Here is an 18,065-nt window from a genome sequence, read left to right on the forward strand (position 1 = left end):
CTAATCACCTTCCGCTGCGTTATTGCAATAAAGGTCCCGGTTTGCTGAAAGGCCCAGAGCCCCCCTGGTGTCAGTCAGGAGTAACTCGCGGACACTGAAAGCAGTTGCAGTCACTTTACACTAGCGGAGGGTTTGGCGCCATGAGGAATTTGCTCCATCCATTGGGTGTGAGGCAAACCCCAATGAGGGCAGGGGGATAAACCCTATTGACTCTGACGGGCGCTGGAGCAGTCCCGCAATGGGCTTGTCTCCTGTACACTGGCGGGGGCTGTCCTGTGAGTCTGACACTGAGACGGGCCCCGGGAGAGCCAACGTGCCAGGTCTCGGAGGGGAGAGTGACGCAAAACCGGACTCACTCCGGATTGGGGTTCCCCGATGAAGCGAGGGACCTGCGCACCGCAGGCTCAGGGGGGCTCTGGGAAGGAAAGGGAGACATTGACGGTAGAAAGAATGAGGAGTCCTTGTGGCACCTTAGAGACTAACACATTTAATGGGGCATAAGCTTTCGTGGGCTAAAACCCACTTCATCAGATGCATGCAGTGGAAAATACAGTAGCGAGCGATATATATGCAGAGAACAAGAAAAGATGGAGGTTGCCTTACCAACTCTAATGAGATAAATCAATTCACGTGAGCTATTATCAGCAGGAGAAAAAAAAAACTTTTGTAGTGATCATCAGGATGTGCCATTTCAAATAGTTGACAAGAAGATGTGAGTAACCGTAGGGGAAATGTAACACAAACGGTAGGTTTGTGTTACATTCACCCAGTTGCCAGGTCTCTTGTCTAAGCCCGAAGCGGGGTGACTGTCACTGCTGCCCCCACGTGGCTGCTGGGAGAAGGGGGTGTCACTGTGCCTATCTCACAGTAATAGTCGGCGGAGTCCTCGAGTTCCAGGTTGGACAATTGCAGATACAGCTCATTCTTGGAATTATCCCTGGAGATGGTGAATCGCCCTTTCACTGAATCACGGTAGCGTGTCTGGCTCCCATCGGGGTTTATAGAACTGACCCATTCTAGTCCCTTTCCTGGAGCCTGTCGAAGCCAGCTCATGTAGGAATCGCTGAAGATGAACCCGGAGATTTTGCAGGTGAGGAAAACAGACTCTCCAGGGCTTTTCACCCCGCCTCCGGACTCCACCAGCTTGACCTGGGACCGGACACCTGAGAATAAAGACAGGCCATTACTATCGGTATAGAAATAGCGATAACACAATATTCCTCTAACTCTGCAGTTATTCAGAGGGAGGAACGTACCTTCTAAAGCTGCTACCACAAAACTTAAAAGGAGCAAAATTCTCATTTTTCCTGGTGCTGGAGCGGAAAGTTCTCAGGCGACTGGCTGGGAACTGCTCAGACCCAGGAGGCTGCGAATCGGGTCTCCGGGTGCAGCCTGGGCAGAGAGAGGCACAGATTTAAACAGGAAACCGTCTCCCTCATTTGCATGCCCCCGCCTTGTACGAGACACACTCTCCTCCTGCCCGTGATCTGATCGACTCGCCCCAGTGGGAGGGGCTGTTGTCCCCTTACTGACATTCAGTGGGTGTTTTGCTTGGCCAGCTGCCAGCACTAAAAGAATGGGGAGAGGCCAATGCTCCAGGTCAGCCTCAGTCAGCCTCTGAGCGGGATGGGCAGGGCGGGCAGGCTGATCAGGGAGTCAGGAGGCCGGGGGGTCCCGTCCTCCCTGTGAGCTGGAGTTGCCTGGGTCAGACAGAGTGGGGTCGAGCTAAGGACGGAGCAGGGGCCCGAGCTGAGCTGGGGAGCAGAGCCGGGCCAGCCAGAGGGGCCAGGAAAGCAGAAGCAGCAGAGCTGGGAGCAGAGTCACAGAGACCCAGCCACCATGTCAGGGTTCACTCTGAACTCTGGGGTACAGATGTGGGGACCCGCATGAAAGACCCCCTAAGCTTATTTCTACCAGCTTAGGTTAAAAACTTCCCCAAGGCACAAATCCTTCCTTATCCTTGGGTGGGTACTGCTGCCACCACCAAGTGAGTTAGACAAAGATTCAAGGAAAAGGACCACTTGGAGTGTGCACATGTGTGGGTCCCAGCTGCTCCCTGCCCCCCTCATTGAAGCAGGTGTGCAGGGTTACTGCCCTGAGAACTGCAGGCACCAGTGGACATGGGGCTGGCTGGAGGCAGGGCAGGGTCTGGCTGGAGGCAGGGTCTGGCTGCAGGCAGGGCAAGGGGTGCGGGGCTGGCTGGAGACAGGGGTGTGTGGGGTGGGCTGGATGGCTTCAGGCAGGGCTGCAGGGGGTGCGGCAGAGGTTGGCAGGACTGGAGACAGAAGAGTGCAGGGCTGGTGCGGGCAGGGCAGGGGGTGCAGGGCTGGATGGAGACAGGGGCTGGTGCGGGCAGGGCAGGGGGTGCAGGGCTGGTGTGCACAGAGGTGTGTTGGGGCTGGCTGGCTTCGGGCAGGGCCGTGGGGGGTATGGCAGAGGTTGGCTGGAGACAGGGCAGGGGGTGCGGCAGGGGCTGGCTGTGGGCAGGACAGGGGGTGCAGCAGGGCTGGTGCGGGCAGGCGGTGCGGGGCTGGAAGCAGGGCACGGGGTGCAGCAGGGGCTGGCTGCGGGCAGGGGTGCAGGGCTTGCTGGAGACAGGGGCTGGCTGTGGGCAGGGCAGGGGGTGCAGGGCTGGTGCGGGCAATGGGTGCAGCAAAGGCAGCTGGAGCCCCGGCCCTTTAAATAGGCCCTGCTTTTGGACAGGTGCCAACCAGGTTATTTGAGCTTCTTAACCCTTTACAGGTATGTTATATCCTTGGGGGGGGGGGGCAGCCGGTTAGGAAGAAATCACTTGAGGCCAGACAGCAGACAGCTAACAAAACCACCATATTATTTACAGACACAGAGCTCACCCAACCGGCCGAAACCGGCTGGGCTGTCCCCTAATAATCTAACTCAGTTGCCATAGGAACAAAAACCATGACAACCAAATACACAACATATTCCTCCCCCCCTAATAAGAACATCCCCTAAATAAAACACACACTAGACTGGAGAAGGAGGGTAGACTGCCTCCATTCCCGGCTAAACCCTGGGGATTATTTTGTCCCATAACCGTGGGTTTGCCCTAGCTAAAGATCCAGCCGATGAGGAGGCCTTCTGTCTCTAGGTGGATTACGGCGAACTTCTGGTGGTGTTGCACCCGAAAGTACCATGGGCTCTGGTTCCGCAGCACGAACAGGTGAGGAGGTGGTATCAGCTCGTGCTGGGCAAAGGGGTATCTCAGCCGCCGGCAGTAATGGAGGAGAACAGTCAGAAACAGGTGATTTGTGATTCGGTGTCTCACCAGAAGTGGTGAAGTCAGACCCCTCAACTGCAGATGGGTCCTGAAGACTGGCATGACCTGGCAACAGCTGATCTACATGTCGCCGCCAGGTAAGATTCTCTGCAGTCCGGACGGTGTAGGAAACAGGTCCCGTTTGAGTGATGATTGTGGCAGGGACCCATTTAGCTCTGGAAGTATAATTCCGAGCCAAAACTGGCTGTCCCGGGCTAAAAGTTCGCTCTTTTGCTCTCGGTGCTCGTCTGATAACTTGATTTTGCTGCTGATGTTGCACAATTTGTCGGGGTTCAGAAGGTTTCAGCAGATCAAAGCAAGTGCGCAGCTGTCGTCCCATCATTAGAAAGGCCGGAGATGCGTGGGTCGTAGTATGAGGTGTGTTTCTGTAGGAAAGTAAAAAGGTATCCAGACACTTTTGAATAGTACTCTCTGCAGTAGTGGACTGCATTATAGAGACTTCTGGCCATTTAGAATGGGCATCTACTGCCACCAAGAACATGCTTCCTTCAAGGGGGCCAGCAAAGTCAATGTGACTACATTGCCACGGGTTTTCAGGCCAGTCCCATGGGTGTAGGGGTGCCCACTGGGGTGCATTCCTCACACCCTGACATGACATACAAGCTTTTGCCTTCTCTTCAATAGCACTGTCCAATGCAGGCCACCAAAAATAGCTTCGTGCAATTTCCTTCATGTGCACTATTCCACAGTGACCGGAATGTAGCTGTTCTAACATCTGTGATCTCAGTGGTGGTGGAATAATGACACGTCTCCCCCACAACAAACAACCAGATTGGACCGATAACTCCGTCTGCCTGGACATGTAGGGAACAAGGTCGGATGAGACCGGAGAGGTTTGTCGAGATTTTCCATGCATCACTAGGTCCATAACTTGGGACAATACTGGGTCAATGCAGGTTGCCTTCTTTATCTGAGTAGCAGTGATGGGTGTATTCTCTACCTGTTCAAAGTAGAAGATTTCCTTTTGGGCACTATCTTGGTGTTTGACCGGCAAAGGCAACCTTGAGAGGCCATCTGCATTGCCGTGCAGAGTGGATTTCCGATATTTGATTTCATATGTGTGTGCTGAAAGTAACAATGCCCAACGTTGCATACGACTAGCAGCTAATGGGGGAATGCCTGTGTAGGGTCCAAAAATTGATGTCAGAGGTCGATGGTCTGTGAGAAGAGTAAACTTTCGCCCAAACAGGTACTGATGAAACTTTCGAATTCCAAAAACAATTCCTAATGCCTCACGTTCGATTTGGGCGTAGTTAGTTTCTGCTTTGCTTAGAGTGCGTGAAGCAAAAGCAATAGGTCTCTCTTCTCCTGAAAGCATAATATGTGACACGACTGCTCCCACTCTATAAGGGGAGGCATCGCAGGCCAATTGCAGTGGTAAGGATGGATCAAAGTGCGTTAGAACTTCAGAATTTATCAATGCATCCTTAGCTTTGTTAAATGCAACATCACAGGTTTCAGTCCACTTCCAGGCCTTGTTCTGCCCAAGGAGCTCATGAAGTGGTTTTAGCAGTGTGGCTAACTGTGAGATGAACTTTCCATAATAGTTCAGGAGTCCTAGAAACGAGCGCAGCTGGCTTACATTTCGAGGTGGGGGAGCCTCCACAATAGCTTTAACTTTTTCAGGGGCCTTATGAAGACCTGCAGAATCAATGATGTGTCCCAAATATTCAACAGAGGGCTTGAAGAATTCACACTTGTCTTTGCGAACTCGTAGGCCATACTCTTCCAGTCTTTGTAGGGTAGCCTCTAAATTCTTTAAGTGATCCTCTTCATTTCTTCCAGTGACCAGGATATCATCCAGATAGCACTGAACTCCTGACAAGCCACACAAGATCTGGTCCATAGCCCTCTGGAACAGGGCGGGAGCAGATGTTATTCCGAAGGGTAGGCGACAGTATCGATAAACCCCCTTATGAGTCACAATAGTCAACAGCTCTTGGGACTTTTCATCGACGTGCATCTGTAAATATGCTTGACTCAGATCAATCTTACTGAACTTTTGTCCCCCAGCCAGGCCTGCGAAGAGGTCATTGATGCGGGGAAGCGGGTATTGCTCTGCACACAACACTGGGTTGACAGTGACTTTAAAATCACCGCAAATCCGGAGAGAGACATCTTTCTTCACTATTGGAACGATAGGAGTGGCCCATGAACTATGGGTAACTGGTATTAGGACTCCATTGGTGACCAGGTGCTCCAGGTCTGCTTCAACTTTTGGCCTGATGGCATATGGCACAGTTCGGGCTTTCAGATATTTTGGTGGACTGTCAGGTTTAATGTTCAATGTCACAGTGATTCCCTTCATACTTCCCAAATCATCTCCAAAAACAGCAGCATGTTTCCTTAGTATAGGGGTTAGACTGGTTTCTTCTTTAGTCATCCGGTGCACTTCTGCCCAGTTCAGTTGAATCTTCCCAAGCCAAGACCTACCCATTAGTGCTGGGTAGTTACCTCTCACCACAAACAGTGGCAATTTAGCAGCCTGTCCATTGAGCTCCACCTTAACATCAATAGTGCCCAACATGGGCACAGCTTCTCCCGAATACATCTTCAGAACAGTTTTTGTTGCCTTAAGCGGAAGATGCTGTAGCTTTTCTTTATACACAGTCTGAGACCAGCGAGATGGCTGCATCGGTGTCCAGTTCCATGCATATAGGTTTGCCATCCAATAACGGGGTTACCCAGTATTCATGTGAGCCCATTGCCAAAGACAAAACATGCAGTGGCACTTCCTCTTGCGATGAGGTGTCACCTTGATCATCCTGGGTCTGCTCTAGGGTATGCAGGGTTCCTCTTTTTGTCGGCCAGACCACAGGCCTCTTTTTCTTTTGTTTACAGGCACACTCAATCTGTCCCTTTTTGCCACAGTGTCGACACACCAGATCCTTACACCAGCATTCTGATGCCTGGTGTCTTGGCTTACCGCAGCGGTAACATTCTTGACTCTGCACCGTTTTGTGGGTCGGTTCTTGTGACACTTTTTGCACCCTAGGGGATGCACCGATGTATTGCGCCTCCCTTGTAGCCAGTTCCATGGAGACAGCAATATCAACAGCCTTCTGTAAGGTAAGCTGAGCCTCTGTCAGTAGGCGCTTCCGTATAGCTTCACTGTACAGGCCACACACTAACCTGTCACGCAGGGCATCATTTAACATCTCTTTAAATTCACAGTGTTCTGCTAGCTTTTTAAAAATGGCTACAAATTGTACAACTGTTTCATCTTCCCTTTGGTCTCTTTTGTGGAACCTGTATCTTTCAGCAATTACCAGTGGTTTTGGGGAAAAATGGGACCCCAGGATTTCCACAATGTCACTGTAAGATTTAGTCTTAGGCTTAACAGGGTGTAGTAAGCTGAGTATCAGGTAGTAGGTTTTAGCCCCTACAACACTTAAGAATATTGGCACCTTCTTCGCTTCTGTAATGTCATTTGCAATAAAAAAAGGCTCAAAACGCTCAGTATACACATGCCACTGCTCTATATTCTCATCAAACGGTTCCAGTGGCCTGGTCAGAGTAGCCATGATTTTAGTTTCACTTTCACAGTCAGTGCAAACAAGCAGTATTTTTGTTTGTTTGTTCTTTACCTTGACTTCTACTTCCTTCTGTTACTGGAGCAGCACTGGAATCCCATCCATCGTCGCCACTTGTTATATCCTTGGGGGCAGCCGGTTTAGGAAGAAATCACTTGAGGCCAGACAGCAGACAGCTAACAAAACCACCATTTTATTTACAGACAGAGAGCTCACCCAACCGGCTGAAACCGGCTGGGCTATCCCCTAATAATCTAACTCAGTTGCCATAGGAACAAAAACCAATGACAACCAAATACACAACAAGGTAAAGGAGGGATTTCATGCTCCCCTGAGCTGTATGTTTATGACACTTCCCCAGTCCCCAGGCCCACAGTTTCTGCTAACTAATCAAATATCCCAGCCCTCGCCCTGCAGCCTCTCAATTTCTCCCAGGCCCTACGGGCTGTTCCCTTGAAGGGACAATGAGTCTGATCTTACCCTGCTCTCTCAAGCCCAGCGTCTTGCACCACTGGCTCTGTCCAGTAGAACCAACAAGTCTGTCTTCACCCTCCCATTATTCCCCAGACTTTGTAGCCTGCAACTCCTGCCACTTTATTGTCTCGTTGAAGTCATGAACATTTCTTCTTTCCCTCTGCGAAAGGCCTGCCCCCCAGCCCCCGCCACTGGAGATGTATCTACCGAATTGTTGGTGTCACTAGGCCTGAGTAAACCAAAGTTGTGACTTTGGGCCTGAAGTGAACCAAACTTCTTACATGCTGTGAACTTTAACCAGCCTAAGATGCTAAGAGACAGCAAGCAAAATGTGTAACTTTCAGCTGTCTCACTTGCAGATGCAGGAGTGGCGGGGAGGAGGGGGAGAGGGGGGAGGAAAATCTGTATGCGTTTGTGCTGTGCAGGCCATAGATAAGCTTGCGAATGGGAACTTTTCTAACACGCTGAAATGTAATGTTTAAAGTAACTGCTGCGGGGAAGGAAGGGGTGAGGGGGAAAACCAAACAAAAGGCTTACACAAACAAGGGGGGTATAAATGCTGGGACCCCGCCTGCGCGCGGGTGTGCAGGATCTGAGAATGCTTTTTCTCCCTGGCACCTTATTTGGGCTCAAATAAACCTGGTTTTGCTTCTCCACCCTGGTGTGTTAATTAGTGCAACGCACACCAGGCAACGAACCTGCTGTTGCTCCGCCTCGGGCTCTTTGAGCTGGCAACAATAGGTGAAAATATGGCCCCCCATAGCTGAAGTATCTGCCAGTCGTTCATATCCTTAACCTCCAAAACCCCTGCAAGGAAGGGCAGGGCTCTTACCCCTCTCTTACTGATGGGAAACTGTGGCACAACGCTTTCATGCAAGAGCTCTTCTGAAAACACACCCACACCTGTTCTCCCTGTCTGTCCTTGTTCATCTCCGGCAGGCACCGGTCTCATGCTGATAAGAGCCATGGTTCTGCTTCCTCCTCTTAATGACTGACTGTTCCCAGTCTTAAAAACCCAGTGAATTGTGCAATCGATAAACAATGGGAGCCTCTTTAGAGTCTGATCGGGCACCACCTCCGAACAAGAACTTTAGCTGTTAGTTATTCAGAGATGATGATATAACAAGTATCGTCCACGTCAGCCAGAAAGGACATTTCTTCGCATGGGTCACTCACCCTAAAATACCTTGGTGTAGGAGGTTCTCAGGATCACTCCTGCTGAGCCCCCACTGTTCAGGGAGACGTCTCTCCAGAGTCTAGCAGCTGTGCAGCTCCTGGTACTCTAGGGTTTGAGGTACACGACTGAACCCCAAGGACCTGCCTTTTCAGTATTTACCTGGTTAATCCCTGTGGATCTGTGTGGCACAGAGCTGGGTGGTGTCACCAAGTAGCCAAGGAAACCATGTAGGAATTCCCATACCGGATCGGATTATGGTTATTATTTAACATCTGTATGATGGTAGCGACTAGGAGGCAGATGAGATCAGGACCCTGTTGTGTCAGGTGATACACACACAAATGGTGAGAGACCGTCGCAGCCCCAGGTGAGATCACGGCCCTGTGGTGCCGCGTGCTGGTGGGGATGTTAGCGGAGGTACAACCACAAGTGGTTTGTAGCATGAGGACATGGTCTGGTTACATTAACATGGGCAGAGAGAGATATTCCTTGGGAGGCGGAAGGATGAAGTAGGGGCCCTGGTACGGGAGGGGATAGATGTAGAGGGGCTAACGAGGCAGCTGAGAGGAGTCGTTAGCTCCACTCCGAATGCCGCCTGGAGTCTCAAGGCCCCGTTACAGGTCTCATGAAACAATTGAGCCTGGAATGATCTGGGCTAAATTGTTCTTTATTCATCAAAGAGCAGAGTCACTTTGTGATGTTGCTTAGAGCCAACCATAATTGACTAAAGCAGTTTTGTGTGTGGACGGAAAGTGCATTTCAAACGCTACTGTAGAGGGTTAAATGTTACAGTGTAGAGCAGGAGTCGATCTGGAGAGACCCCAAAAGTAGTTCAGGTGGCAGCTCACCTGAGATAACCTCATTGTTTCATTCGTAGTTAACATCTGTATAGTGATAGGTCGATGCCTTGTGTGTGCTAGGACCCTGTTGTGCTGGGCGCTGCCCAGATACAGCGAGAGACAGTCCCTGCCCTACTGATGTTTGGGCCTTGCTGTGCTGGGCGTTGTACAAACATAGAGGAACAGAGAGTCCCAAGGAGTTCACAGCTAAATAAACAAGACACACCAAAGTTGTATTTCCAGGTCTGGGAGGGAAGTTGTGTCTCCTCGTTTAGAGTCGGGAGGGCGGGGGGCTGAGAGTCAGGACTCCTGGGTCCCATCCGCAGCTCGAGGAGGGGATTTGGGTCTGCAGGTTCGAGCAGGGGAAGTGGGCAGAGAGGATTTGGTTCCCATCGCTGCCATTGTCTGGCGTTCGGACAAGTCAGCTTCCTTTCCCACCGCACACAGGCATGAAGACTGAGCTAACGGCTGCCTACAATGTGCTCCAAGTGCCACCAAAAACAGGGGAACGGAAGAGCAAACCACCCTCACTATTCAACTGCATTATGTGTGGCCCACTGTATGAGAAAGCAAAACCGCCAGCCGTACCCACCACTGCAGGATAAAGCAACCTCGCTCTGAGCACTGAACATGGACCCAGTGTCACCGCGGCTGCCTGCTGGAGAGACAGTCTGGGCTCCCATGGTCCTTGTGGCTGCTGCTCAGTAGTTTCATCGGGTGCTCCTGACTCCCACCAGCCCCCCACAACCACGAGACCCCTTTCCCCTCAGAGTTCCAGGGTAGAACCCAGGAGTCTTGACTCCCCGGCCCTCAGCTCATCTGGTCCAGCTCCTGTCTTTGAACTGCTCTGTGGGCTGGGCTTTGAGCCTCACGTCCCCTCATGGGCGAGGGAAGCTGCAGGATCAGACTCTGGAACACTGGAATTTGTTCCCTTCTAGCCACTAGGTGGCCACCCCATCTGAAGCACAAGGCTGCTGCTAAGACCGACCATCCCCAACACAGAGCCACTGCCACTTATTTCAAATGAGAGCGTCACGGGGAGAAAATCCCTTTATTGGCAAAAGAAAATCACCCCAGCTGTTCTGTGAGGCTGTTAGATGTCGACACTGAGCCTAGAATATCAGCAGGGACGCGAACACCAGAGAATGCTACAGACCAGCATTTTAGTGGCACGATAGCAAAGCATCCTGAGCAAGATCTGATCCAGTCCCCACTGATAGCGGTGGGAAGACACCCGTCGGCTCAGGCCTGTGGTCAAGTGCCCCAAGCGCTGCAGGCCCAGCCATTCCTTGTGAAAAATATTGGTCATGAATGTCGATCCCTTTTTGTGTAGTGATCCCCCTCCCCCAGCATGTGCCATCAGCAGGAATTAAACCTAGAAACTTCAGCACCACACTTTAAGCACAGAGGTTAAGGAGCAGCTAAGTGCATTAGCAGTAGTAGGCTGTCATCTTCTTGTACAGTTCAGTTACTATAGGGGGACACAACACACTTAGGAAGCTCATTATCTGGAGCTAGCATATAGTTCGTGAATGGATCCCATCTCCCCGTGAACATTTCTCCCCTATTCAGCTGGCTCTCCTGCCAAGTGCACAGCATTTTGGTAGTTACATGCATTTTCCCTGCAGCCCATGAACTCCTGGCCCATGGAAAGGAAGACGATGGGAGTGAGGCAGCTGTGCAAATAGAGCAGGCCATCGGCAAAGAGGATGCCTATGTCCAGGGATTTGTCCATCACTGAATGTAGTGCATCACCTGAGACCCGCAGGAAGTAAATGACGTGATATGGGAGCCAGCAGAGGTAGAAGATCAGGATCAAGGCAAGGTGGACATTGAGGGGCTTCCTGGACTGAGTGAGATGGCTTGTTCTCAGTTTGGCAGCTAGAAGAATTTAGAAGGTGATGATCAAGGCTAATGGGACCAGAAACCCAACCAGGAAGTGGATAGCAACATGGGCCATCATCCTTCGTTTTCTCAGCAAAAGGTTCTCTTGGACACTTGTCAGATTGCCAGAGGTGATGTTCCACTCTGAAGATGAGCTCATGGAATCCCAGAGATCACAGTACTGCAAGCTCAATGCAAGGGATAGGATCCATATGGCCAGAATAACCAAAGAAGCCAGGTGGGGCGACCTGTGGTTCTGGGACCACACAGGGTAGGCCATGGAGATGCAGTGGTCGGCGTTGATGACAGTGAGGAGGAAAACCCTAGTGAACATGTTGAGCGAGGTGACAATAATGGTCAACTTATACATCACGGTGCCCAAGAACCAACGAAAACCCAAGGTTGTGTAGATAACTCTGAAGGGTAGGAAGGAGGTGAAGATGAAGTTAGCAATGGCCATGTTAAGGAACCACATAGGAGTGACTGTCTTCTTCACCTGGAAGCCAGTGATGAGGATGATCCAGCCATTTCCCACCATGCCCAAGAGGAAGGCCAGGCTATAGGCCACCATGAAGATTATGTGAGTCATGTCCAGGAGAACGGGATTATGAATAAGTGCTGCCATCTAGGTGTGGGTTCAGGCGGTGCAGATCTTGTACTGACCAAACAAAGAACAAATGTCATGTCTCTGGAAGCTTATCTTGATGAGGATAAAAGGTCAGGCCCACTGGAACAATTTGTATAGTGGGGGTGCTGACAGCCATTGCACCAAACTATAACCCTGTTTATGATGGAAACCACTTCAAGCCCCAGAGAGTGCAGCAGCATCCCTAGGACCTATGTAAAAGCTAGAGTCTGCAAATACATTTATTAGAATGCGCATTGATTAGCTAATCAAACGTGGACATTTTTCATTAAAATGATTTTTCAAGGACAAATAGTGTTTTAGTTGAAATCGAAATATCTAGAAAAAAACCTGCTGATTTTGATAAAATTTCCTTTTGAAAAACAAAACAAAGTGAAGCATTTCAACATTTTCAGAATGGAGTATTTTAATTTTTTATTTAAAAATGAAATTCATTATTTTGCATATAAAATGTTGACATTTTAAAAAGTTGAAACAAAAGATTTCAAATGACCTAGATCAAAAAAAGAATTTAGAATTTTCTTTCATGGGAAATATTGAATGTTTTTGTGTTTCAGTTGAGACTGGAATTCTTTTTAATAATCCTGAGAAATGAAATATTTGGTTCCTGTCCAGTTCAACTAGCTAATATGTTCTAAAATCATTCCACAATATATCTTCATCCATACCATCCTAATGAAGGCAAGTGGCTACAGGATTTCTAAGCATCTCACAAGCTACGGAGGAAATATATAAACTCCCCTCTGCATCCCAGGACCAGGCAGAGCTCCGAGAGGTTCATATTTTCAGAGCAATTGGCACCAACATTTTAAACTCAAGTTTGTTAAAATAAACCCCAATCCTGTGGATTTCATCAGGGCTTCTCAATCTTTTTCACAGAATGAGCCATGGTTTAAGAGAGACTGTCTCATAGACACCTCCCTGCCCATTGGCCATTTCCAGGTGAAAACGCCTCCCCTCCCATCTCCACTTTCATTCCCATTCACTTGATACCTGACATCTCATTCCCCATCGCCCAGCCACCACCGTCCCCACCCGCCAAGCCTCCATCTACCCTCCCGTTTCCCTTTACCCGGTCCCACCTCCCCTCCCATTCCCCCTCACCAGACCTTGCCTACCCTCCCGTTCCCTCTTGCCTGACCCCACCTGCCCTCTGGCTGCCCCTTGACTGCCTCCCATCTCTCCACCTGGTCTCCAACACCCAACCCTGTCTCCCTTCCCATTTCCAATCCCCAAGCCCCGCGTGCCCTCCTGTTCCCCACTGCCTTGCCGTCCCCACTCTCCCATTCATGGCCTCATAATGTCACTGTGGCAGCTACAGGAATTGCTCACCGACCAAATACTGTTCAGAAAACATTTCATGTGTCTCTGGCTCCTGTTACCATAAGACGGGTCAGCAACACGTAATCAGCCAGCTCCCTATAGACCACCAGGGGACGGGGCCTATTCCCAGTACTGATCCAGCCTCCGATGTCCTGAGGCAGGGTTGAGGGGTTTGGTACTTTCTTACCTGCGTGTTGGTAGGATGTGGCTTCTAAGGGTTAATCTCTGTCCAGGGCCAGGTCCCTGACACAGTCGCTGCAGTCCGCACAGACTGACTCTGCCCGGGGCAGGAAGCTCTTCTTTTGTGGGTTTTTTAAGGGGAAGGAAGGGGCGTTCGTGACTGAAAGGTGCGAAGGGATTGGTTTTGATGGTCTCTCCTGAGTGTGACGGACAGGCAGCTGTCCTGCGATTGTGGGCTTCTAAAGATTCCTTAACACTGACATTTCCTCTGTTGTGTGCAACGCTGAGCCCCTGCTGTAACCACTAAACACTGTATCCCTCCCAGGGTCAGGGAAAAAACCCAGGAGTCCTGTCTCCCAGGCCCCCTGCTCCAACCCACTAGACCTCACTTCCCTCCCAGCAGGGGACTGCGCAGAAATTTACCTTTGACCCCTTTTTTGCAATCACACCTGCCCAGGCCCCGGCAGGAGCTCACTCTTCCCTCCCTCCCTCCAAGCACAGCCCCAGGGCTGGACGAGTTCTGTGCCCCTGACGATTATTGGGGGGGGGAAGGGAGTGCCCCTGCTTACCCCTCCTTGTGCACACTCCTGCCTCCCCCAGTTGGGAGTAGAACCCAGGAGTTCCTGCTTTAACCTACTAGATTCTACACCCTGCGAGGCACTGAGAATAGGACCCAGGCGTCCTGACTCCCAGCCCCACATCTCTCCCCCGACTGAAGACTGTACAGCTTTTTAAAAGATCATTTCTGATTGGTCTATAACTTATGGGCTCGATGCAGAAATGATGGGTGAGGCTCTTTGGCCCGTGTTACTCACGAGGCCAGACTAGATGATCCTAATGGTCCTTTCTGTCCTTAAAAAGCTGCGAATCTATTAACCACTAGGCTCCACCTTCCCCCACCACTGGGAATAGAACGCAGGTGTCCTGGTTTACAGTCTCACTGCTCTAACTCACTAGATTACATTCATTAGTCCAAGAATCTTTTGAGGATTGACACAGAAGATACAGAACTGGATTGGGATATACAAGACTAGTTCGAATTAGGCTGTTGCACAAATCGTGCTCAGGATCCATAGGGTCAACAGAGAAACATTCCCTACGGAGAGCTCTTGCTTCCAGGGAGATCTATGGAGAAAGAGCGCTGGGATGAAAAGGCGGAACCGGTGTGGAAGCAGGGAAAGCTTCAATAAGGATTTGAAGCGGATTTTAATGCGTGTCAGTCAGTTAGCAAGAGTCAGGCCATACTGTAACCCTAATGACGTGAGATTTGTAGGAGCAAAGATAGTGCGAGGCGACAGGACAAGAACTGTGTACAAAGTTATTACGACCTTGCAATCACTAACCAAAATGCAGGCTTGCTTTTTTTAAGAGAGAGACAAATAAGATAAGCCTCTCTGCTATGTATAAACAAAATGTATTTGTTGCTTTTTACTGTCTCCATGATTGCTAGAAATTGTCTGTAACAAAGGTATAAAGGCTTGATGTAATTGTTTACCAGTTGAGAGACCTGTCCAGGACTGGGGCGACCCTGTGTCCTATGGCACTCTCTCCCTCCATTGTAATTACTGGAGAAAATAATAAAGTATTTGATTTTGCTGCACCCAAACAAAAAGCGAGAACTGAGTTTTTCTTCGACACCGGTGAGAGGAATTCTGAGATAGACTGGAAAGAGAAACCTCTGCAGCCGCAGCTGGCTCAGTCACAGATACTAGGCCAAGGTCTGCTCCAGCCAATTCAGGACATTTTAACCCCTGAGAAGCCTGAGGGAACTGGTAAGTCAGCAGTACTAAGACAGACAAAAGGATGGATGTGTGTCTACTGTGGACAGCAAGATCATTTAGTACAAGACTGTGAGAACTCACCTCACCGCAGTTTGGTGCACCAACAGCAAAGCTGCCTGCTGGAGGATTTGTGGGACGAGGACAGCCAGCAAAGCAACCATGTAGATGCACAGAGTACAAACTGGGTCTCAGGAGGACAATCCTGGAGAAGACTCAGCATATCACAAGTTTCAAACACCGAGACCATACCTTGGAAGGACAAATGCCCAAGATTCTATTCCCATTGACTGGAAAGTTTTGCAGTGACAAGATAGGCATATAGGACACGTGATTCACTTCCTGGAGTCTGGCCCTAGGCCCAGTCAGGGTGAGGAAGTGAAGGAGAAATATAAGACCTGTCTATACTTACGAGAAAGGCCAAAGTTTTTTGTGTCCAATGGAGTTTTGTACAGAAAGATTCAGAAAAGGGAAGATTTGGGATAGCTAGTGATTCCCTACGCTCATTGAGGCAGCATTAGAAGGAATCCATGAGAAGATATGCACCACGTGAATAGAATAGAAAGAACACTAGAGTTCGTTAGAGGTCAGTTTTATTGGCCTCAAATGACCCGAGCCGTAGAAAGGAAACGTCTGCAATCAGAACTCAATCCTCAGTCAGAGGAATTTGACCCAAACAAGAGGAGTCAACTTCATGAAGATCAACTGGAAGGGACACAAACCAGGGAAACTTCCCACCACAACAACATCTGTAGAGAGTACTGCAGAGGTACCTATTGGATCTCACAGAACATGGAAAGTTAGAAGCCAGCCAGTCCAATTTGGGGACCATCTCCCTCCTTGTTATTAATCCAAGGGCTGGAATGTAAGGAACCCTAGACTTTGGTTTGCTGACAAGGAAGAGTTTGGGAAAGAATCAAGATGCTGCCGTTCTTTTCAAGCGGTGATGGTGACACATGCTACATGTTATGGAGACTGAGACCTCATCTCAGAAAGAAGATCGGCGAGCAGCAGGTTTGCTCTGTGTGTGCTAACGTGTAAAGGCTAATTGAAAGCTTGTATTTAAATATATGCAACAGCACCAAAGCGGAGAGGTTGTAAAAGGGCTAGATTTAGTACCAAATAGCTTGTGTTTAAAAATTATTCAGAAGTATTCCAGATACTATTTGCAGGGTGTTGTGTTAGTTTATAAGAGATTGCACTGGACTCTCTCTCTCTCTGAAGCTGCCTGGGAACTGTTAAGACCTATGTTCAGGGTTTTACAGAAAACAGCCCTGAGGTTTCACTCTGTGAAAAGCCCGTGCTTCCGCAAAGAGCTCAGCTGAGGAGGTGCAAGAAAGAGGGGTATGTAACCAAGTTCTACATTCTAGTGGTGCAGCAACCCTTATCCTGTAACGTGTCATCTAAGCTATCACCTCCCCTCTCCTTTCTCCTGTCTGATGTCACCGCAGAGCCCCTGTCGTTTCCCAGGCGATTGTAATAAACAAGTCCCTGGAGGTTCTGCTTTGCCATGTGAGTAATGGCTTCCTCAGCCCCAGGCCAGTTCAGTTACTCACCTCAGAGCCAAGGTACTGAATGTAAAAACGGGGGATGGGGCGTGGGAAGGAACCAGTCGTTTCTGGAGCTGACTAAGAAGAGGGCATGGTAGAATAACACGCAGGCCAGATGGCTCTCCCAGTCTCAATGGAGGTGGACCATGCCCACGTTCAAGTCAGTCAAGACCTTCTCTGCCTCCCGACCCACCATCCCATCCTCCATCTCTTCTGCTGTCGCTCTGCCTCTCACCCCCATCACTGCCCCTCCACTCCCTTTGCTGCTCCCATGTTGGTCTCCCCACCACACAACACTGCCTGTTCCCTCGTTCCCCTCCCTGGGACTCTCACCTTGTTGTTTTGGTTGTACCTGTGCAGGCAATGGAGGGAACCCAGCAGCTCCTGCCTCAGCCATCACCTCCAAGCCCAAAGGAGGAAGCGGAGGGAGCGGCCAGCAAGAATTCCTGCTCCCCCCACCGCCCATCTTCAAGCAGACAGCTCTGCCAAGCCACAACCCAGGGCTCATCTACAGCCTGACGGATGGCACAGTGTCCTCGCCCTCGGGGCTGGTCCAGACCCTGCCAGGGTCCTTCCCAGACATCTATGATGGAGACACCAAGAAGTGGGAGGAGCATTTCCACAGCATCCAGAGTGTTAGCCAAAAGGGCCCGTTTCCCCCTGGAGCTTACCTAATTACACCAAGGAGGCACGGAGACAGGAAGACGAGTACCACACCCTTTATTGATCGGTCAGCTGAGCGGGTGCTCCTCTCGGCTAGTGCCAGAGAAAGAGACACACCTTACATGGCCAGATGGGCCTACCTTTATACCCCGAAACAAACAACTTAGCCTACGTTTGTCTACGTCATTTGGTTGACCTGTAGAACCTGTACATGCATCTGTTAGGGAATAATTGGATATGCAGGATACATATATCATTTTGTGGGGGCTACAAGATACATACAGCTGTTGAGGATACATTTGTCATTCTGAAGGGGAAACAAGATACACCCGTCGACCCTTTGTGCTATATACTTTGGAAACATTCATGGGAACACAGCTGCATTTACTGGGGAGCCAAATAAAACTGATAAGCAAAATAGCTGACTTAGGTAGATACACGGCCTTCAGTCTAATAAGTTCTGTAAGCTTTCCAACACGGTTTGGGCAAGCATAGCATAACTTTGGTTCACTCAGGCCTAATACAAAAAGGCTTCATTAGCACTATGATTTTCCAACAACTCCCCCCTTTGAGAATACTCACCAAACCTTTTGGCTGAGTTTTCTCACACTTTGAGGCCAAAAAGCAATGAAGCTCTGCAGAAATATTTACAACTGCTCTTTTAAGCTTAGTCACCCCCAACCCAGGAATGAATGCATGGACAAAAGAGTGGAACCTTGT

General features: G+C 49.8%; 1 gene segment (V, D, J or C); it reads right to left on the reverse strand.

The window, feature by feature from the left end:
* Positions 1–477: 477 nt before the first annotated feature.
* Positions 478–1,392, reverse strand: LOC123351354. The segment is given in 2 exon segments: positions 478–1,163; positions 1,257–1,392. Coding segments are annotated over 2 exon segments (423 nt in total).
* Between the last annotated feature and the right edge of the window lie 16,673 nt (positions 1,393–18,065).

Source organism: Mauremys mutica, chromosome 17, assembly GCF_020497125.1.
Source record: "Mauremys mutica isolate MM-2020 ecotype Southern chromosome 17, ASM2049712v1, whole genome shotgun sequence".
Taxonomy (NCBI): domain Eukaryota; kingdom Metazoa; phylum Chordata; order Testudines; family Geoemydidae; genus Mauremys; species Mauremys mutica.